The sequence below is a fragment of the Lathyrus oleraceus genome, chromosome 3, assembly GCF_024323335.1.
Source record: "Lathyrus oleraceus cultivar Zhongwan6 chromosome 3, CAAS_Psat_ZW6_1.0, whole genome shotgun sequence".
Taxonomy (NCBI): Eukaryota; Viridiplantae; Streptophyta; class Magnoliopsida; order Fabales; family Fabaceae; genus Lathyrus; species Lathyrus oleraceus.
Window position 1 is genome coordinate 278436138 of NC_066581.1, and position 24470 is coordinate 278460607.

The following is a 24470-nucleotide window of genomic DNA, read 5'->3' on the forward strand; positions in this document are numbered from 1 at the left end:
AGCAAGCACATTGAGACCAAGTATCATTTTCTGAGACATCAAGTTCAGAGGGGAGTGTTAGAAGTTGTACACTGCAGCACTCAGAAGCAGTTGGCAGATGTTCTGACGAAAGCTATCAAGACTGATCAATTTCTCAGATTAAGGGATGGAATTGGTGTTACAAGTTTTGATGGAATATGAATTAAGGGATGGTATTAGATTTAATTATTAGATTTAATTCATATTTAAGTTTGTTAGATATTAGATTTAAATATTAGATTTGATTCATATTTAAGTTTGTTAGATATTAGATTTGATTCATATTTAAGTTTGTTAGAGGCTTATAAATAGGGTGTCAATCATTGTAAGTTTTAATCCTTTTTGTAGCCATCATTCTCTTAATAGAATATTCATCTTTTATTCTACCTTTGCACCAACAAAACCATCTTGAAATTTTATGAAAATAAAATAAAAAAATTATGAAAAATATTAAAAACTATTTTCATAAGTTTTTATAAAACAATCACAAAATTTATATTTGTAGATAAATTCAAGTTCATCCAAACACCCAATAGCACTCGGAGAATACTCGGTTATCTTTATTAAGTATTAAGTTTTGGTATATTTTCAATTTGACAAATGCAAAATAAAATATAATGCTTTAAAATATTGTTAATAACATTAGTTAGAGACTATACGAGAAAAATAAAGTTACTCTTGCTTTAAAGCCAAAAAAATGACGTTGACTTATTTATTAACATCCTTATATTGCATTTTTTTTAAATATTGTTAGATTTAATTATGCTTGATTTAAATTTTAATCTCTATTTTATTTCTTTTATAAAATTAATTTTTCTATTTTAAATTCAAATAATTTGGCCTCTTTTCAAAAAAATCACTGAATTTTTTTTAATGACATGTAATTTTTATTTTATCTTATAATTTTATAAAAGTGTTTATATGACCATTTTTCATGTTTTACAAATGATACGTTATTTAAAAATTAATAAGGTTACTAAATTTTAGTGCAAAAATACGAATGAAGATCAAATTTGTTTGAATTTAAAATAAGAGAGTTAATTTTATAAATCAAATAAAATAAAGAGATTAAAAGTGCAATTTAACTTTTAATTTATTATTACTATTAATTAAAAATGAAATGATAAATTTAAATTATTTATAATCTATTAGATATCAAAATTAATTTATATTCAAAACAGTGCCTGTCTTTATGTTTCTCTAATTAAAATCAAAAACAAATATTACTTTAAAAATTACTAAAGATTCTTTTCAAAGTTACAACTAAAATAAGATTATTTTCAGGTTTTTAAAAAATTAATAGTGTCAATTTTAGACAAAAGAAAAAGAATAAAACGAGGCACGATAAAAAAAATGGCTCAAGACAAATTATATATAGAAATGATCTTGCCAAAAAGAATGTCTAGGTTCATAAAATACAAACAAAATCCACCACCCATGTTCATTACCATATACGGTTCTTTTCATTTTAATTAGCCACCTCAATTTTGTTCATTTCTACACTAGTCAACATGCATGGCAAACTATGGCCAAATGCTGGTGCATGGTAATCTTATAGCTTTAATTCATTTGTTATAAATACTCACTCATTTCAGTGTACTCCATCATCTCTTCATCTATAGTAAGCAGAGTAACACATTAATCCAAATCAATATGGCTGCTACTCCAATCAAACCGTTAATGTTGTTGGCAATTGCTTTCCTAGCCTCAGTTTGTGTCTCTTCTAGATCCGATCAAGAGAACCCCTTTATCTTTAAGTCTAACCGATTTCAAACTCTTTATGAGAACGAAAACGGTCACATTCGTCTTCTCCAAAAATTTGACAAACGTTCCAAAATATTTGAAAATCTTCAAAATTACCGTCTTTTAGAATATAAGTCCAAACCTCACACCCTTTTTCTTCCACAATACACCGATGCCGACTTCATCCTTGTAGTCCTTAGTGGTAATGTATTACGTATCAATTTATAGATTTCAAATTAATCATCAATAGTTTTTTTTATAAATAATGATATTTCTTACTTTATAAATTTGATTTTTGTGAAGATAAATTAAGTTGAAAATAAAAATATGATCTTAATTGCAATATGCAGGGAAAGCCACTCTCACAGTGTTGAAATCTAACGATCGAAACTCCTTCAATCTTGAACGTGGTGATACCATCAAACTCCCTGCTGGCACTATTGCTTATTTGGCTAACCGAGATGACAACGAGGATCTTAGAGTATTAGATCTCGCCATCCCAGTAAACAAACCCGGTCAATTGCAGGTAATAAAGTTGAAGCTTACCTTTTCTCATATTACACATTATTTGCATGCAACCACATGAAATAATTTTAGAGGGATCTACAATAGTATCACAACAACAGTTGCGACTCCATTTTCCCACATTATATCGTAAAGTTTGTCCACTCTTACCATTGTTTATTTGTAATTTTTAATAGTCTTTCTTATTATCTGGAACTCAAAATCAACCATCATTATTATCTGGATTCAGCAAGAATATTCTAGAGGCTGCTTTCAATGTAAGCATGCAACACACACATCCTTTATTCGTTTTTCATGTACTAGTTTGGTTTACTTTATGTAAATATTCACTTTGTCCTTTTATATACTGTTCAAAATATAAAGACCAATTACGAGGAGATAGAAAAGGTTCTTTTAGAACAACAGGAACAAGAGCCACAACACAGAAGAAGTCTTAAGGATAGGAGACAAGAGATCAACGAAGAAAATGTAATAGTCAAAGTATCAAGGGAACAAATTGAGGAATTGAGCAAAAATGCAAAGTCCAGTTCCAAAAAAAGTGTATCATCAGAATCTGGACCATTCAACTTGAGAAGTCGCAATCCTATCTATTCTAACAAGTTTGGCAAATTCTTTGAGATCACCCCAGAGAAAAATCAACAACTTCAAGACTTGGACATATTTGTCAATTCTGTGGATATTAAGGAGGTATAACAAAATTATTTTATAACATATGCAAATAAACTAGACAATAAATTATATATTATTATTAAGTAAAAAGATACTTATAATCATTTTAACATAATTTAAGGGGATTTGAATTTTGTTTCTTTAAAATTATAAGAAGAAACTCATATCACTAAGTTTACATCTCATTGACAACAAATTTGTAAATTTAATATCATGTTCTATTTAGAGAATTGAGAGCTACAGCTAAAAAAATATTCAAATTTAATTTTAGGGATCTTTATTGTTGCCAAACTACAATTCAAGAGCAATTGTGATAGTAACTGTTACTGAAGGAAAAGGAGATTTTGAACTTGTGGGTCAAAGAAATGAGAACCATGGAAAAGAAAATGACAAGGAAGAGGAACAAGAAGAAGAGACAAGCAAACAAGTGCAACTGTATAGAGCTAAGTTGTCTCCAGGTGTAATATCCCATATTCTCTTAAATGCTCAATTAGTTGTCAGTTGAGATCAATTGAGTACCTGTGTACTATATCTTTTGTTAGTTGTAACAATTAGAGCTCCTTTGTGCTCTAAATGTTGTCAATTGGGACCAATAGAGTAACCAGTGAACTCTGAAGAGATTAATTATTAATAAAGAGACAGACCAATATTAATAAGTACAAGAGAGGGCATTTTTGGTAACGTTAATAATTGGTCAATTGGTACTGGAAGATAAAATATCAATTGAGATATTTTTATTACTACTTGATATTATTTATATATATTATATGGTACGTGTGGTGGAAAAGGAAAAAAGAAGAAGTGGATAAGAAGAGAGGTGGTAGGTAAGAGGAAAGTAGAGATATCAGAAAGAAAGAAAGAAAGGGAAGAGAAGAGAAAGGGAAAGAAAGAGGAAAAGAGGAAAAGAAGGAAGAGAAAGAGAAGAAGAGGAAGGAAGAAAGAAGATGGAAAATCATCTTCATCAACTCATCTTCATCATCACCAACTTCATCTTCTTCTACTAGGTGAGTTCTTAGTTTAGTTATAGCTTTGGGGATAAATTTCATGAAATTGGGAGTTAGGAATTTATGATATATACTATGTTTGTTAAATTGATGATTAATATATGAACTTCGTGTTGGTTGTTGTTGAAAAATCATGTTAAGTGAAAATAGTAGGTAAATATGGTATATGGAAAGGAAAATAAAAGAGGAGTTATTTAAGGAAGGAAGTTACTGAGAGAATTAATGGAAATTAGAATTTTTCCCTTTAACACTATGAGTTAACCGGTTAACACTGAAACAGAATTTAATTTCCGGTTTGTACACAATATGTCACCAAGGGGATTCGAACCCAGGACCACACTGAAACAGAATTTAATTTCCTGTTTGTACACAATATGTCACCAAGGGGATTCGAACCCAGGACCTCCTCTGAAACTGTACATGCCTTACCACTAGGCTAGAGAGGTTGTTGTTGAACACTTATGCAATGAATAAATATTAATCTAAATCTTGATTAAGATAGATTAATGAATTAATTGAGCGTTATAACTCCGTTTTGGATGCGGACGGATGCATTAGTAAGATAATGAAAAAGGCTATTATTATGATATCATATTATAGTATACCATGTGTCTTACAAATTAAGTGAATTATATTCATGATGGGTGTTAAACATGGTTGATTATGAAATAACATGACTAAAGATAACATAAATGACTATTATTATTGTTCCATGTTATAAAATAGTATGTGATTTATAACTGCCATGAATTTTATCATGATGAAAATTAAATATTGTTGTTATGTGGAAGGTGAAATAACATGATTAAAAACCTTACAAAGATGAGTGAGGAAACCTAGAAGAATAATTTGAATAATAACTTAGAAATATGATCTAGGTTATGGAACATATGTGATATATGTATGAGAATACGGTATTCATTCGTACGACGCTTATGTGAGGTCGTGGACGAATTGTTGCCATGATTGAGAATGAGACGCATTGTATGGAACATGCCATGTTATTATTTGTGTATCATGGTGAATGAAGTCACCTATGATTATGGAACATGCCATGTTATTATTTGTGTATTATGGTGAATGAAGTCACCTATGATTGATGAATTTGTTATGGTTCATGGAACCAATGATTATGGAACCGATCATGTATTCAGAATGTTGGTTTTTCTGTGGTGGTACACATCTCTATTGGTATGCTTAGATGAGTAAGCATTGGGATGTGGGACCAATGATTCGAGCCTCAATTGGGTTTGAGCCCCAACCATGGCGGACATGGGGGAAAGGTGGACACCTATGTGGGTTAGAGTCCCATACGGTGAAAGATACCCTAGGTGGGTTAGAGTCCCGTACGGGTGATGGTTCTTAAAAGTGGGTTTAAGTCCCATAGGGGAACCGGATATCCACCGCGAAAGTCGAATCATACGGACATGCGTGAACCAAGCCTTGGCCTAGACGTAGGTCCGGTTGGGGATCGATGTTGCGTGAATCTGAATAATGATCGTGGTTGAGTTATGAGAACTCAGATGCATGTTGCCATACAATTGCGAGATAGTTTCCCCATCGCTCAAGTCTTCGTTCCCTTGTTGACTTGAGTTGGATATGAGTTGAATGTCGATTAGAATACCCTGTAGAGCCGAGTGGACCCATAGGATAGGAGAACTCGCTGAGATTATTATCTCATCCCATTATTGTTGTTATTTTTCAGGTATTCTTTACAGGTTGAATTTAAGAGAAACTGTTATGGATGTTTCAAGGGTTGTTGTTCATTATGATCTTCCGCTGTGGAGTTGTGTGCAATGAAGATATTGTACATAGTTCTTAGATTTTTATTGTTTAGGCATTATTGTATGACATGTTCCATTGATGTTTTAGTTTGGACATGTATATATATTGATGCCATTAGGCACTTATGTTGTGACAGTACCAAAATTTAACACTTGTATGATATTATTCTAGATATATATTATACGGGTTGTTACAGTTGGTATCAGAGCAGGTCGATTCTCGACCTAGCCTTGAAACATCATAAGTAGATCTATTCCTGCCTCATATGTGTGTTTAGCCAACATGATTCTTAATATCACTGTATATAGTATTGGGCCTGATCAACCTAATATTATGTGCATGGTAGGTAGGATCATGGTTGAGCGACCACGAGGACTCCGAAGCGTGGGTTGAACTTGTGCTTTGAGAATAGGCTCAAGCCAAGAGTTAGAAAGTAAGGAGAACTTGATGGCCCAGTTGAAGTTTCAGAGGAGTTATGATTTGGGTATTATGGGATTGAAGAGTAGTGTATCATCCAAGCGATTCTGCGGTGTTAACAGAGTTAAGAAGTTGAGGATCTCTATTGGATGAATTGTCAGAATTTTGAGGAATGAGTGAATTTGTTAGTGGAGTAAGATATACTCAATAATATGGAATAGTATTGTGAATAATTCCGTATGGTAAAGTAGAAAGGATGGTTATGTTACACATATGTCATAAGGTTTGGAAGTGAGGTAGTGTATCAGTGTTTCAGTTTCTAAGGCCACTAAAATATTTTGGAAGAACGAGAGTACTTAATGGAATATATATATTTGGAATGGTACCTTGCAAGTGGTTGAAGACTTTAGGGATAAGGACGTTCAGTTTTGTTGGGAGCCTAAGGTAGTGGTGAAGTCTAAGAAGAGACTCGAGGATATGGTTGCCTATTCCAAGTGAAACATGTATGGACCAAATGGAGGTTAGAAGATAAACCAAGTATGTTCAGTTTTAGAAGGGAGATCGGCTTTGAGATAGCTCGTCAGCGGTTCAGTGTTAGTAAGAGACCATTATGGAATGATGAGTTACCTAAAGATCAATTATAAGAGTTTGTGTTGGAGACAGATAACGCACATTATATAGTAATGGAAGCTCCAGTGGGCTTTGGTTATATGAGAACTGGTTGAGGATAAGAGCAATTAAGTTGGATTTAAGGACTTCTAGTATAATGGTTTTGTAATTGGAACGGAGAGAATTACCATAGGGAGACAAGTCAACACCGAGTGCGGAAGTAGTGTGGATGTTGCAATACAACTGTTGTAATAGGGCACATTTTAGATAGAGGCACAATGGGACCATTAAGATTCATTAAGACAAAGTTATGGGCGTGTAGTTGATGATTGTTCACATCGAGGATTTCTAGAGTATGTAGTGTGTGGCACACGAGGTCGGAGAGGCCGAAGAGTGGTTACATGTAACATTCGAGGGCGATGGAGTGGTTGTCGATGCATGATGCATGACAATGAGACACTCCTAGCAGCTTCTAGGGGAAAAACCGAATTCACATCGGAATGAGAGGGATCCTGAGGCTGTGCAGGTATGAGACTACATGGTTGAAAGAAGGCTTATAAGGATTAATTGGTACTACCTATATCAACAAGATGCATCTTCTTTTCGGTATCCTAATCAATAAGAACTCCATAGTTAAGCGTGCTTGACTTGGAGTAGTATTGGGATGGGTGACCTTCTGGGAAGTTTCCTGGAAAGCGTGCGAGTGAGGACAAAACATGTTGAAAAGACCCGTGTTGATTTGTGGGGTTAGTTGATAATCCTGAAAGCAGTCTGGGGTGTTACATAGCGGAATAGAGGAAGTTAAACCTTGGTGTTAAGAGAAGTATGTGATAGCAGTATTATGGTCACAAGTAAGTGTAATGGATTCCTTGTCTTGAGATGGATGTAAAGTAACATACATTTTTTGAGCAGTGAGTCTTGTATTCTAAGAAGTTTAGTTGATGATAGCCAACAAAAGATAAGCTAAGCTGGAGCATGTGGACTAAGTGTAGAATGTGGAATATTTTATGTTGCAAGCGTTTATTGGGAGGCAATGAGGATTATTCGTGGGGAGTTATAGAGACAAGTAACCCCGGTATAATGCAGTGTGTAGTAGGTATTGGTTTAGAAGAAAATTCTAGTCATAATTGTGTGGCAATGATAAGGTTCATCTTAAGTGCATTTTATTTGGATTGAAAGAGTAATATTGGCTTATTGGAAGTCTGGTTGTTATTTATCTTCTTGAGAAGTATTTGGTTGGTTGGTTAGTCGCGGAGTATAAACATTCACACCGTATTGGAGCTAAGGATGTCTTAAATGTCATAAGTGTATCGTTGTGGATGTACAAATCGAGGATGGAGTTACAAGTTACCACAAGTCAGATTGGTAGTTTTGAAATTGGGATTTATGAAGGTGTAGTGCGTAGTCAGTCATCTGTAGAGATACTATGGAAGTTAGACGCGTGGGAAAACCAACCTGGTAGACCATGCTCAGTTTAAGTAAGTCTGGGAAGTACCATTATTATGATTATGAATAACTATAAGGAACAGACTTGGAAGAGACCTACTAAGCGGTGATCTGGAAGAGATTAGCTAGGTATGTGGTATAAATTGATAGGGTGTGAAGCGGTTGGTCATGGTATGAAATTGATTGATTCATTTGGATTCATAGCCTTAGGTGTAGACTCCATGAGAATGGTGATGGATGTGTACGATGATACTTTACCCTATTGGAAGGATCCATGAGTTATACTTCCCAGGAGGAACGAGAATCAGTTATTCCTACGGTTAAACATGTAACTCGGATGGTATGTTAGTAAGAGCATGAGCTAAGATTATAGAAGACGGGACAAGACGATTGAGATGAATGACCTTGGATACGAAGTGAAATGTTGTCTCTAGATATGTGTGAAGTATTGTGTGTGACTCTACGAGATGTATGGACACTCATAGTTATGTTCTAGATTGCTTAAGTTCCTTAGAAGTGGTGTTTTGTTGATAATTAAAAGTTTTTTGACGGTGTTACTTTGTTATTGGCCGAGATTATGTGTCGGGAGAAATCTTGAGTGAATCAAAACCCTATGAGAGGATTTGATATGGAATATAGTAACCAGAACCGGATGTTGTCAAACTAATTTGGTTTAGCTGCACCAAACACATGATGAATTCGGATGTTCTATGTTGTTATGGTTGTAGCAATGTAACTCCTGGATACCTGCCTTCTGAAGAGTGCTGGTCTTATTCTGAACTTTTGTGAGTCACCAAGGAAGTTATTCTACTAATTAATAGAAGTTGGTAAGGTTCTAGTACCATTTTGGACAGTAGGCACTCTGAGGGTAAGTGTGTTTCTTTGAAGATTGTTAGCTAAACAGTAGTGCCTAGGAATCCCGAGTGTTCCACTATTGGAATCAGAGAATCACAATGGAAGGTGATGGATGAAAGAGCCCAATCAAGTTTATGGGGATCAGGGAGATAGTTACTCGTAAGAATGGAGGTAAGGATGAGAGTAAGATAATCTCGTGCTAATGGTTCTATCTTATTGGAGTAGTACGAGAGAAGGGAAACAATTGGAGTAGAGGTTTGCAACATGTAGCATTATGCCAGGTGAAGTTTATGAGATTATCAATAAATGGATTACAAAGTTGTTGCATTTGTTGAAGGAATAACAAGAAAATGGCAGTCAATATTATTTGTGGTCAGGGAATCAATAAATTTTCTTATGAAGAATTAATGAGTATTGATTAACCAAGTCAAGATAAGATGTTGTAATTATGTTTTGTGTAACTTAGTACAAGGAAGGGAAGTTGTGGTTTCCGGGAAGAAAGTGACCCACTGATGTTGAGCGATATATAAGAGGAATTAAGTGGGAGCAAGTTTAAATGTTAATCCAATATTAGAATGAGATTGTGATGGAAATCAAGAAGTTTCGGGAGTCCATGAAAGAAGGAAAATTGTTAGCAAAGATAAGTTAGAAGAATAAGTATGTCAGAGACTTGAAATCGAAGAGAAGTCAAGTGTTGGTCTAAGACGTTGATACAAGGATTGTTTGTTTGTTGAGTGAAGGAAATTCGGGGGCGAATTTCAATTTAAGGGGGGGAGAATGTAATATCCCATATTCTCTTAAATGCTCAATTAGTTGTCAGTTGAGATCAATTGAGTACCTGTGTACTATATCTTTTGTTAGTTGTAACAATTAGAGCTCCTTTGTGCTCTAAATGTTGTCAATTGGGACCAATAGAGTAACCAGTGAACTCTGAAGAGATTAATTATTAATAAAGAGACAGACCAATATTAATAAGTACAAGAGAGGGCATTTTTGGTAACGTTAATAATTGGTCAATTGGTACTGGAAGATAAAATATCAATTGAGATATTTTTATTACTACTTGATATTATTTATATATATTATATGGTACGTGTGGTGGAAAAGGAAAAAAGAAGAAGTGGATAAGAAGAGAGGTGGTAGGTAAGAGGAAAGTAGAGATATCAGAAAGAAAGAAAGAAAGGGAAGAGAAGAGAAAGGGAAAGAAAGAGGAAAAGAGGAAAAGAAGGAAGAGAAAGAGAAGAAGAGGAAGGACCTCCTCTGAAACTGTACATGCCTTACCACTAGGCTAGAGAGGTTGTTGTTGAACACTTATGCAATGAATAAATATTAATCTAAATCTTGATTAAGATAGATTAATGAATTAATTGAGCGTTATAACTCCGTTTTGGATGCGGACGAATGCATTAGTAAGATAATGAAAAAGGCTATTATTATGATATCATATTATAGTATATCATGTGTCTTACAAATTAAGTGAATTATATTCATGATGGGTGTTAAACATGGTTGATTATGAAATAACATGACTAAAGATAACATAAATGACTATTATTATTGTTCCATGTTATAAAATAGTATGTGATTTATAACTGCCATGAATTTTATCATGATGAAAATTAAATATTGTTGTTATGTGGAAGGTGAAATAACATGATTAAAAACCTTACAAAGATGAGTGAGGAAACCTAGAAGAATAATTTGAATAATAACTTAGAAATATGATCTAGGTTATGGAACATATGTGATATATGTATGAGAATACGGTATTCATTCGTACGACGCTTATGTGAGGTCGTGGACGAATTGTTGCCATGATTGAGAATGAGATGCATTGTATGGAACATGCCATGTTATTATTTGTGTATCATGGTGAATGAAGTCACCTATGATTATGGAACATGCCATGTTATTATTTGTGTATTATGGTGAATGAAGTCACCTATGATTGATGAATTTGTTATGGTTCATGGAACCAATGATTATGGAACCGATCATGTATTCAGAATGTTGGTTTTTCTGTGGTGGTACACATCTCTATTGGTATGCTTAGATGAGTAAGCATTGGGATGTGGGACCAATGATTCGAGCCTCAATTGGGTTTGAGCCCCAACCATGGCGGACATGGGGGAAAGGTGGACACCTATGTGGGTTAGAGTCCCATACGGTGAAAGATACCCTAGGTGGGTTAGAGTCCCGTACGGGTGATGGTTCTTAAAAGTGGGTTTAAGTCCCATAGGGGAACCGGATATCCACCGCGAAAGTCGAATCATACGGACATGCGTGAACCAAGCCTTGGCCTAGACGTAGGTCCGGTTGGGGATCGATGTTGCGTGAATCTGAATAATGATCGTGGTTGAGTTATGAGAACTCAGATGCATGTTGCCATACAATTGCGAGATAGTTTCCCCATCGCTCAAGTCTTCGTTCCCTTGTTGACTTGAGTTGGATATGAGTTGAATGTCGATTAGAATACCCTGTAGAGCCGAGTGGACCCATAGGATAGGAGAACTCGCTGAGATTATTATCTCATCCCATTATTGTTGTTATTTTTCAGGTATTCTTTACAGGTTGAATTTAAGAGAAACTGTTATGGATGTTTCAAGGGTTGTTGTTCATTATGATCTTCCGCTGTGGAGTTGTGTGCAATGAAGATATTGTACATAGTTCTTAGATTTTTATTGTTTAGGCATTATTGTATGACATGTTCCATTGATGTTTTAGTTTGGACATGTATATATATTGATGCCATTAGGCACTTATGTTGTGACAGTACCAAAATTTAACACTTGTATGATATTATTCTAGATATATATTATACGGGTTGTTACACCAGGTGATGTTTTTGTGATTCCAGCAGGTCACCCCGTTGCCATAAATGCCTCCTCAGATCTCAATCTGATTGGATTTGGTATCAATGCCGAGAACAACGAGAGAAACTTCCTTGCAGGTATATTATATTCTTATTTAGCCTCTTTGTAAAAATTGTAATCGTGTTCTTACACTTGATCGCCGCTTTCATTTTATATAATATTTTTATTCATTGATAAAAAAATTAATATAATATTTAAGCTAAAAAACGGACATTGGAACACATATTTTTTCTAAAAAGTGATAAATTAGGAGGAATATATGGAACCAAAACCATAATTGAAATAAACTAGATGTAGAATATATTAATTTTTTTTTATGTGTGTGGTAATATGTTTTCTTCTATTTGAATAAATGAGGAAATAAATTAATTAAGTAATAATTTTTTGGGTGATTGCAAATTTGAAGGTGAGGAAGACAATGTCATAAGTCAAGTAGAAAGACCAGTTAAAGAGCTTGCATTTCCTGGATCTTCTCATGAGGTTGATAGGCTCCTAAAGAATCAAAAACAATCTTATTTTGCAAATGCTCAGCCTCTGCAAAGAGAGTAAAGAAACCATCAAATAAGGGATCATCTATCTTCAATTATGGATGCTTTTAATAAGTTATAAAATACTATGCATGTATGCTATAAAGAGTTATAGCTCATAGTGAGCAAAGGATGAAATGTCATTCTCTTGTAACTATAACTCGAGTTTCACTTTTCTACTATGAATAAATAAACCAAGAATAAGTTTTGTATCTCGCGAATAAATAAACCAAGAATAAGTTTTGTATCTCGCCTAACCTACTATGCTTTTCTTATGGAATATATACTACTCCTCTATGCTACTACCCCTCTATGCTACTTACTATAGATGATTTAATCATACATAAACGATGCATTATATATTTAATTATATCTATTTTATCATAATTAATTTGATAGTCGAAATAAAAATGTTGGCATGTGAGTGTTTTAAAAACTCCTTCAAAATTTTATATTTTTTTTCACTATGTTAAATAATTTGTTAATTTTTCAAAACTCTCTAATTTTTAAATAGAATTTATGCTTATAAGTTGCACGCGTAAATCTAATTCTATAGTAATAAATTAAAAATAAATGTATATGAATAATCAATTATTTTACGCATAAATATCAATTGATAAATAATTTTGACAAGTGTTCTATTTTTTCACGTTGTCTTTAAAACATAATCTTAATTAGATATCTATTGTTTCTTACAAGTACAAATCCCTCATATATAAAATTAGAAAGAAAAGAAGCATGTGAGAAAATTTCCATATCATACCAACACATCCTGATCAGTATTATAAAGATTATGTCACCTGCTCAGATGATGTCAATAAATTTAATTAAAGTACATTTGATCGTGTGATTATCGAAATAAAATGTTGGCATGTCAGTATTTTAAAAATACCCTTAAATGTTTAATATATTTACATAATTTAAAGTAGTTTGTTAATTTTATGAAACTCTCTAATTTTTAAAGATAATGTATGCTTAGAAGAAGCATGCGTAAATCTCATTCAATAGTAATATTTTAATGATAAATGTATACAAATAATCAATTATTTTACGCATAAAAATTAATTAATAAATAATTTTGAGATTTAAAAAATCTTTTGGTCCCTGTAAGTTAGTGAGTTTTTTATTTTGGTCCCTATAATTTATTTATTTTTGTATGAGTCCCTATATCTCACTTTTGTGTTGGTTTTAGTCCCTAAATATAAAATCCGCAGGAAACCTGCGGATTTTGACTTTAGGGACTAAAACCAACACAAAAAGTGAGATATAGGGACACAGACAAAAATAAATAAATTACAGGGGTCAAAACCAAAAATTCGCTAACTTACAGGGACCAACAGACTATTTTAGCGTAATTTTGACTAGTGCTCCATTTTTTTACATTGTCTTTAAGTCACTCTTAATTTGATATCGATTGTTTCTTACAAGTGCAATACCTCATAAAAAAAATTAAAAAGAAAAGAAGCATGTGAGAAAATTGTCATATCATACCAACACATCCTGACAAGTGATGTAAAGATTATGTCATCTTCTTAGGGGATCAGTCCAATAAGTTCAATTAGAAACTTTTACGCTTACCATGGATCACTTTAATAGATGCTATATATCTTGAGGATCCTCTCCTTTCACTCACTCCTCTTAAAACACTTAAGACTGTGCCACTATTGTCAACCTTTCAAAACTTTCATATTGGTTATCTCTTTGGTTCTTATAGCAAATTGAACCTCCTCCAATGTAATAGAGTCTTCCTTACCATAAATAAATAAAGGGGACCTTTAAAGGTTTAAAATATATGGAAAATAAGACGTTCAATAGTGCAAACTTATTTTCATCATCAAACTTCACCCCAATGCTTTGCATAGTATATATATAAAAAAAAAAACTACAAGTGAAAAATATTAGAGTGTTGTTTTAGAAAACTTTCTACATAATAGATTATTTATTCAACTCTTCATTGTGTAAGTGTTAGTATTATAATTCTGGTAGAAAATAATTTTAGGTAAAAGATTATTAATCGTGAGTATAGATCAAGAACCATATTTCTACGATTGTATTTCTCTATTCATTTTAATTTCATATTCCAACAAAAATAATTACGATAACAATGGCCTATAGTGATTATTTTTTATGCGTTTGACAAAACTCTTGTGTTTTACCTTGTTTACTGTTGGAATAGAAATTGTGGGAACCAAGTTATCGGTATACTTTTTATGGACATCTTTTAACACTAATTTTTTTCGATGGTATAAGTTTTATCAGCATTTTTTATTGATAAAATTTGTCAAAAATATCATAATTGTCACTTTAATGTATTTTTAAAGTTTATAGTTACAATTAAATTTATGAAGAAAAAAATCTATTGAAACTTTAATCATTTTTAAATATTTATCACCAAGTATTAAAAATATGTCAAACAACAAAATAGTGAATAATGTCAAATTAAAATTATCATATTATGTTTATTAAAAAAATTTAAAGTAATACAAATCCTAAAAAATCATAATTTTATCCAATCTTATCTAATAGATTTTTAATTTACTCCATCAAAAATAAATTTTTTATCTTCATCTTGTCCATGTTTATTAGTATTCAAATTAGGATAATTCATTTGGTGAGGGGCATCAGGAGTATATAAAACTCGTTGGAAAAAAATGTAGATTTTAAAAAATCAATCGAGATTGAAAAGTTTTATAAATGAAAGTTGATCGACAGTTGAATTAGATAATAAAATTTAGAGTACCATATTGTGCCAATAACATAGGTGAGTATAAAAGAGAGATGTCGAATATGACACATATGAGTATATAACAAGTATGTTGGATATAACGAGTTTAAGACCTTGTATAGAAAATTAATAGATTGGATATAACAAGTATGTTTTATTTTTCAAAAAAATTGATCACAAGAAGGATTTTTCCAAGAGGGGGAAAGAGAGATTATGTGCATATTGTATTTGTCTTGGATGAGGTGGTTGTGAAGGTGTTGATGCATTGGTGGTGACAAGTTTATATACTCAAAATAATTGAGTTATGGACTCATGATGATCTTATCACAAGTCCACAGAAAAAGCTTAATATTTTAAGATTATAGAGCTAAAAGCAGTGGAGTCGTTCGACTCAGTGACAATAAGGCTTGCAAAATTCATGTTATTGACATGGTTTGGCTAAAATGTTTGATAAGCTTGAATTCCTTCTACACCATGTGAGATATGTTCTCGAGTTCAAGTGAAATTTGCTGCACATAAGCATCATTGATGATCTAGGCTATTGTACTAGAGTTGAATATGGGATGTTGAAATTTTTGCATGGTGCATGGTGTAACACCTCAAGTTTCTCAAGTTTTTCATACTGTAACTTTCATATATAAATTAATAACTATTATTTTTAAATGATTTTGTATGCTTGTGTGTGGCGGTTTTTGTTATAACACTTTCGTTTGCATTTGATTAATGATAAGTGTGTCGATTATTATACTATAATTACTTCTACTATTAACTTAATCTAAATATGTATTTCATAAATGCTTCTTCCATGAATAAATTATCTTATGTAAATATTTATTATAATATTTTTTTTCCGTGTTTATCATAATTTGGTGGTTAATTAAAAATATTATTTTATTTACTCTTTTTTAATCACTCTCTAAAGTAATAATTATTTTAGAGTGTGTATTTTGAAGAATATTGTTTTATATATAATGAAAAATGAATAAAGCAAATAAATGTATGCAGTAGTGATTTGATTTAGAGCTAAAAAAGAAATTAATCAATTTAAAAGTGTTTATTTGAGCATGGACCAAATTTAAACAATCAAAAGAAAATTAAGAAAAAAATATTAACAAACCTTAAAAAGACAATAATACGACATTTGTGCTACAATGTCTTATGGAAGAGAATGCAGTGCGGCAACAAAAGAAAATGTGGAAAATCAATCTCAGATATCAAACCATTTTTAAAATGTTTTTTCTGTTTCATCCCAAATTTCATTAAGATTTTTTTATTATCAGTGTAGTTTTATATATTTATTTAAATTTTATTTATTTTATTACCTCTTTAAACACGTTATTTACTTCTCGTTATGAACTTAACAATTTTCATTTATTATTCTTTGTCATAACCCCGAATTTAGTGAAACAAACACTAAATTGACTATTAATTTCAATAATGTTTTCCTTCAATTTAATTTGTGATTGAAGATTAATTTCATTAATTCATTTTTCGAAATTGATCTTTTAAAATTAATTCTTATATTTATTTTATTTTATATAACCATAAATTATCGAGTTGAACCAATTGTAAAACAACGAGTCAAACAAGCAGAAGATTCATGTTGGTGGATTTATAATAGTGTGCAAAAGCATCAAAAGAAGACGAGGAGTGAGAATAAGTTTGAATAATGAGTTTAAAATAAGTGAGATGAATGGCATAGCCATATTTCCCATAATACTTATGGGGCTCGTTTCGATAGTTGTAATCCTTGAGTGATAATTAAATTAATGTGCACATTTCGAAGGGTGGGATTAAAAGAAGAACTAGAAACCGTATTAAGGTCTTGACTGATTTAATTTATATTGAATGTGTTGTAATTGAAACTACAAACTATACCGTACATGATGTTTTCAACCCCACTTGCATTTTTGAATTCACCGTAATTTCATAAATTTCACTAAATGGAACAGGGTGTATCCAGAAGTACATCTTTGGTATATCTCCTAAGACAAGCTTTGGTTTTTAAAGTCCATATTGATCTAAAATTTGTATAAGTATGAGTCTCTCATCTCATTTTTCAACGAAATCACATCACACCAAAATGAGCATATATTGGCATGTCACATTTGTCTACTTCAACGGTGTGAATACCTCACTTGAATTTAGGGTCACAAAGTACACCTCTCTTGTAGATCTGAAATTCATAGTGGAGAATCACCAAGAATACTCGAACAATCGACAGATTGTCAAACTCGAGTATTGTAACACCTAATTCCCCGACTCAACATTTAGTAGAATAATTTAATTTTAACTAAACATTTAGAGTGTCACGCATGTTTCACCAAGCATAAAAACCAACAAAATATAATCGCGTGAATAATAGAGTTTTACATATAATATCTCAACAACAAATGAATAACAAGGTACTTCAACGACTCCAAAACGAATAAGGCATGTAACAGTGAAATATAAAATAGCATGTCCCCAGTGCAACATATCAGATCGACTCCACTAAACACCCGAGTGATAAATAACTAAAGAGACATCCACACCGTCCTCTAGCTCAAGCAACTATTCTTCTACCTGATTGCATGTACTCCGGGGGAGCACAGACACCACAACAAACAAATAGGGATGAGAATATGCTCAAATATATTAATGATGCAAGACATAGCAAGGGTAGAATATTCATCACAATAATCAATCACGCGCTTATTAACAACAATAAACAATAATAATGATTACTCAATCACACATGCAGGTATGTATGCAAATGTACCCATTATTCGACTCCACGTGCATACGGTACTGATTTAGACATCATAGATATGTTACTGAATTTTGTTCATACTCGCTTCTGGTCCCCTCTTCTGAACCAGAGCCCATCATAATCGTTACTGATCCCCACTACTGAATCCGTAATTTTTCACGGATTCCATTACTAAATCGGCTACTCGCTCTCGATCCCCACTTTTGAACCAAATCTCACCACCGTACTGAATTCTATACACCATGATGTATGAACTCAACAACAACATGCAAATATGGTCATCACAACCGGCCCCACTTCTGATCGTGTACACCGCCAATAAGGCCATCACCTCAACACAACGGGTATGATATGCAAATATATTCAACGATACATATTCATACAATTATACAAATATTTCAAATATTATTTAAGTCATCATAATATTTTATCACATTAATTTGTCACGCTCTTCGTCAACTCGTAACAAACCCACAAATTCATATTCATATAAATATTAAATAATCATCTCATAAGACATTCACAAGTAAAACACGACATTCATATTTTCATGTACATATTTAATCTCTAAACCATTATTATAAGGTAGTGTTACGCGTCATCTATCAAACTCTTTATACCACACCTCAAACAGAATCACGAAACTCAAGTTACATTTGAAACAAGATACTTGGTACAAAATCCAGGGAGTTTCTATGGTCGCCCGTAGCAGTTGCTACGGTCAGCCATAGCAATTGCTACAGCCCGTAGCACTCCCTAGCCATTCCCCCTGGGCACGCCTCTGATTCAAAAAACCAGAGGGTTGCTATGGTGGCCCGTAGGAGCTGCTACGGCCTGTAACAATGCCCAGAAATCCCAAAGATTGTTTCCTGATTTTGTGTGATCGCTCTTGTTTTCCAATCCTGCATCAGACCTCAAACCTTATTTTTGACCTCTAACAGTCCCAAAATATACCAAACATCATTGTGCATGAAAACATACAAAATTTACCATCTTTCAACATCCAAATTAACAATATTTCATCAATTGGCCATGATCATAATGCCAAAACTCCAACCACATGAACAACATCTCAATGAATTTATACACGCCAAGGCATGTGCAATTCAACATCAAAAAACGCACACAAATCACAATCATCACAGCATGTGGATTAAATTTTGCATAAATCTTCATCAAACACATCAAGCATTCAACAATTGTGAAACAAGTAAGAAAACCTTGATGAGGGTGGGGATCCCTGTCTACCCTTTAATGGAATTGACACCTATATTCAAGTAATTCCCCTAATATGATTTTCCATCAAAGAATTTAAGCTTTGGTTATGACTTCTCCTTCCTAGAGCTATCCTTAGGGTTCCTTGCCACTTTCTCCATTTTCCCAACTTTTCACAAATTAGGTCAAAAACTCTCCACTCCCTTCCCTTTTTCTATTTAAATGACCTAATACTAATTTGTTAAATTCACAACTTTCCCTTAAATTTTCTTTATTCCGTCCTTTCACTCTAATTTTCTCACTAATTCAATTTTTTACCCCAAAACTCATAATTCCTTATTTTCTATTATTTAATTATAGAAAATCTAGTAAATCCCAATAAATTTCACAATTACCAAATAAATCATATAGTTCACCAACACTTAAAATAAATAAATAAAAGAAATTAAAAATTCAATTATATTATTAATTAAAAAATTAGGGCGTTACAAGTAACGTTTACCATCGGTTGACAACGAAGGAAAAATTCAGTTCAACAAGTTTTAGCATAAGACAAATTAAGATTTAAAGGATATGTGGAGTACATTTCACTGTTACAAAACAAAAGGTCTGATTGAGCCGAATGCGAAGATTGTGAGATCGAGTGAAGATATTCTAAAGATGTTGAAATGTCTTACTTGATGATGAAATGTATTATTCGATTTACGTTAATCATTATCTATGTAATGTTTCATTTTTATGTATGTTATTATAATTATCAATGTTAATTTATCTTTGTTTCTGCATCTGTTTCGTTTCTGCATTTGTTCATGGTTCAGTGGATTCCGAAAATACACTTCTTTAAGGTATACATAAATGCATTTCAGAATTATATTTTGTCATAGAATTGGGGTCTGACTCAATAACAAATAAATTGTGTGTGAATAAGATGCATCATAAAGTATATTTATGAATTCCAAATATAGTTTTGGTTTTTCACTAAGGTGAGAAGCAATCTTTAAGATGGGAAGAGAAATCCCCTCAATCTTCTAAGTAGCATTTTTTTAATAGATTTTTTTTGTAAAACCTAAGCCCCAAAGTTAATATAAACTTATTTTTAAGATAAATATATATTTTTTTATTTTATCGAATTTATCATGATAATTAGTACTTATTTGTAAGTTATTTTTATAGCAAAAAGTAATATAAAATTAAATTATTTTGATATATCTTATAATTTGTTTTCATAAACCATCTTGAAATTTTATGAAAATAAAATAAAAAAATTATGAAAAATATTAAAAGCTATTTTCATAAGTTTTTATAAAACAATCACAAAATTTATATTTGTAGATAAATTCAAGTTCATCCAAACACCCAATAGCACTCGGAGGATACTCGGTTATCTTTATTAAGTATTAAGTATTGGTATATTTTCATTATGACAAATGCAAAATAAAATATAATACTTTAAAATATTGTAAATAACATTAGTTAGAGACTTTACGAGAAAAATAAAGTTACTCTTGCTTTAAAGCCAAAAAAATGACGTTGACTTATTTATTAACATCCTTATATTGCATTTTTTTAAAATATTGTTAGATTTAATTATGCTTGATTTAAATTTTAATCTTTATTTTATTTCTTTTATGAAATTAATTTTTCTATTTTAAATTCAAATAATTTGGCCTCTTTTCGAAAAAATCACTGAAATTTTTTTAATGACATGTAATTTTTATTTTATCTTATAATTTTATAAAAGTGTCTATATGACCATTTTTCATGTTTTACAAATGATACGTTATTTAAAAATTAATAAGGTTACTAAATTTTAGTGCAAAAATACGAATGAAGATCAAATTTGTTTGAATTTAAAATAAGAGAGTTAATTTTATAAATCAAATAAAATAAAGAGATTAAAAGTGCAATTTAACTTTTAATTTATTATTACTATTAATTAAAAATGAAATGATAAATTTAAATTATTTATAATCTATTAGATATCAAAATTAATTTATATTCAAAACAGTGCCTGTCTTTATGTTTCTCTAATTAAAATCAAAAACAAATATTACTTTAAAAATTACTAAAGATTCTTTTCAAAGTTACAACTAAAATAAGATTATTTTCAGGTTTTTAAAAAATTAATAGTGTCAATTTTAGACAAAAGAAAAAGAATAAAACGAGGCACGATAAAAAAAATGGCTCAAGACAAATTATATATAGAAATGATCTTGCCAAAAAGAATGTCTAGGTTCATAAAATACAAACAAAATCCACCACCCATGTTCATTACCATATACGGTTCTTTTCATTTTAATTAGCCACCTCAATTTTGTTCATTTCTACACTAGTCAACATGCATGGCAAACTATGGCCAAATGCTGGTGCATGGTAATCTTATAGCTTTAATTCATTTGTTATAAATACTCACTCATTTCAGTGTACTCCATCATCTCTTCATCTATAGTAAGCAGAGTAACACATTAATCCAAATCAATATGGCTGCTACTCCAATCAAACCGTTAATGTTGTTGGCAATTGCTTTCCTAGCCTCAGTTTGTGTCTCTTCTAGATCCGATCAAGAGAACCCCTTTATCTTTAAGTCTAACCGATTTCAAACTCTTTATGAGAACGAAAACGGTCACATTCGTCTTCTCCAAAAATTTGACAAACGTTCCAAAATATTTGAAAATCTTCAAAATTACCGTCTTTTAGAATATAAGTCCAAACCTCGCACCCTTTTTCTTCCACAATACACCGATGCCGACTTCATCCTTGTAGTCCTTAGTGGTAATGTATTACGTATCAATTTATAGATTTCAAATTAATCATCAATAGTTTTTTTTATAAATAATGATATTTCTTACTTTATAAATTTGATTTTTGTGAAGATAAATTAAGTTGAAAATAAAAATATGATCTTAATTGCAATATACAGGGAAAGCCACTCTCACAGTGTTGAAATCTAACGATCGAAACTCCTTCAATCTTGAACGTGGTGATACCATCAAACTCCCTGCTGGCACTATTGCTTATTTGGCTAACCGAGATGACAACGAGGATCTTAGAGTATTAGATCTCACCATCCCAGTAAACAAACCCGGTCAATTGCAGGTAATAAAGTTGAAGCTTACCTTTTCTCATATTACACATTATTTGCATGCAACCACATGAAATAATTTTAGAGGGATCTACAATAGTATCACAACAACAGTTGCGACTCCATTTTCCCACATTATATCGTAAAGTTTGTCCACTCTTACCATTGTTTATTTGTAATTTTTAACAGTCTTTCTTATTATCTGGAACTCAAAATCAACCATCATTATTATCTGGATTCAGCAAGAATATTCTAGAGGCTGCTTTCAATGTAAGCATGCAACACACACATCCTTTATTCGTTTTTCATGTACTAGTTTGGTTTCTTTATGTAAATATTCACTTTGTCCTTTTATATACTGTTCAAAATATAAAGACCAATTACGAGGAGATAGAAAAGGTTCTTTTAGAACAACAGGAACAAGAGCCACAACACAGAAGAAGTCTTAAGGATAGGAGACAAGAGATCAACGAAGAAAATGTAATAGTCAAAGTATCAAGGGAACAAATTGAGGAATTGAGCAAAAATGCAAAGTCCAGTTCCAAAAAAGTGTATCATCAGAATCTGGACCATTCAACTTGAGAAGTCGCAATCCTATCTATTCTAACAAGTTTGGCAAATTCTTTGAGATCACCCCAGAGAAAAATCAACAACTTCAAGACTTGGACATATTTGTCAATTCTGTGGATATTAAGGAGGTATAACAAAATTATTTTATAACATATGCAAATAAACTAGACAATAAATTATATATTATTATTAAGTAAAAAGATACTTATAATCATTTTAACATAATTTAAGGGGATTTGAATTTTGTTTCTTTAAAATTATAAGAAGAAACTCATATCACTAAGTTTACATCTCATTGACAACAAATTTGTAAATTTAATATCATGTTCTATTTAGAGAATTGAGAGCTACAGCTAAAAAAATATTCAAATTTAATTTTAGGGATCTTTATTGTTGCCAAACTACAATTCAAGAGCAATTGTGATAGTAACTGTTACCGAAGGAAAAGGAGATTTTGAACTTGTGGGTCAAAGAAATGAGAACCAGGGAAAAGAAAATGACAAGGAAGAGGAACAAGAAGAAGAGACAAGCAAACAAGTGCAACTGTATAGAGCTAAGTTGTCTCCAGGTGATGTTTTTGTGATTCCAGCAGGTCACCCCGTTGCCATAAATGCCTCCTCAGATCTCAATCTGATTGGATTTGGTATCAATGCCGAGAACAACGAGAGAAACTTCCTTGCAGGTATATTATATTCTTATTTAGCCTCTTTGTAAAAATTGTAATCGTGTTCTTACACTTGATCGCCGCTTTCATTTTATATAATATTTTTATTCATTGATAAAAAAATTAATATAATATTTAAACTAAAAAACGGACATAGGAACACATATATTTTTTCTAAAAAGTGATAAATTAGGAGGAATATATGGAACCAAAACCATAATTGAAATAAACTAGATGTAGAATATATTAATTTTTTTTTATTTTTTTTTATGTGTGTGGTAATATGTTTTCTTCTATTTGAATAAATGAGGAAATAAATTAATTAAGTAATAATTTTTTGGGTGATTGCAAATTTGAAGGTGAGGAAGACAATGTCATAAGTCAAGTAGAAAGACCAGTTAAAGAGCTTGCATTTCCTGGATCTTCTCATGAGGTTGATAGGCTCCTAAAGAATCAAAAACAATCTTATTTTGCAAATGCTCAGCCTCTGCAAAGAGAGTAAAGAAACCATCAAATAAGGGATCATCTATCTTCAATTCTGGATGCTTTTAATAAGTTATAAAATACTATGCATGTATGCTATAAAGAGTTATAGCTCATAGTGAGCAAAGGATGAAATGTCATTCTCTTGTAACTATAACTCGAGTTTCACTTTTCTACTATGAATAAATAAACCAAGAATAAGTTTTGTATCCCGCGGATAAATAAACCAAGAATAAGTTTTGTATCTCGCCTAACCTACTATGCTTTTCTTATGGAATATATACTACTCCTCTATGTTACTACCCCTCTATGCTACTTACTATAGATGATTTAATCATACATAAACGATGGATTATATATTTAATTATATCTGTTTTATCATAATTAATTTGATAGTCGAAATAAAAATGTTGGCATGTGAGTGTTTTAAAAACTCCTTCAAAATTTTATATTTTTTTTCACTATGTTAAATAATTTGCTAATTTTTATAAACTCTCTAATTTTTAAA

At 31.7% G+C, this 24470-nt stretch overlaps 1 protein-coding gene, 1 long non-coding RNA gene and 1 pseudogene across 3 annotated transcripts; all 3 read left to right on the forward strand.

Moving 5' to 3' along the window:
- The first annotated feature begins 1608 nt into the window (after positions 1-1608).
- On the forward strand, positions 1609-12683 carry LOC127127012 (provicilin-like). The gene is made up of 7 exons (XM_051056091.1): positions 1609-1963; positions 2112-2287; positions 2463-2543; positions 2650-2973; positions 3227-3413; positions 11908-12021; positions 12351-12683. Exons 1-7 carry the CDS (start codon positions 1672-1674, stop codon positions 12491-12493), a joined length of 1317 nt encoding a protein of 438 aa, XP_050912048.1. The 5' UTR covers positions 1609-1671; the 3' UTR covers positions 12494-12683.
- On the forward strand, positions 3420-10133 carry LOC127127015 (uncharacterized). Its single transcript, XR_007805190.1, has 2 exons — positions 3420-3959; positions 5665-10133. It is a non-coding gene; the product is annotated as an uncharacterized LOC127127015 (long non-coding RNA).
- Positions 12684-21582: 8899 nt separating the features above from the next.
- LOC127127013 (provicilin-like) lies at positions 21583-24206 on the forward strand (annotated as a pseudogene). Its single transcript, XR_007805189.1, has 6 exons — positions 21583-21935; positions 22084-22259; positions 22435-22515; positions 22621-22943; positions 23197-23497; positions 23839-24206. The product of XR_007805189.1 is annotated as a provicilin-like (transcript).
- Positions 24207-24470: the final 264 nt, after the last annotated feature.

What these genes read in the sequence shown, in the direction of transcription:
- LOC127127012 (XM_051056091.1), top strand. Translation starts at nt 1,672, where the DNA reads ATGGCTGCTACTCCAATCAAACCGTTAATGTTGTTGGCAATTGCTTTC. An exon ending in CATCCTTGTAGTCCTTAGTG is followed by an intron (nt 1,964 to 2,111) that starts GTAATGTATTAC and finishes TGCAATATGCAG; the next exon opens with GGAAAGCCACTCTCACAGTG. An exon ending in ACAAACCCGGTCAATTGCAG is followed by an intron (nt 2,288 to 2,462) that starts GTAATAAAGTTG and finishes AATTTTTAATAG; the next exon opens with TCTTTCTTATTATCTGGAAC.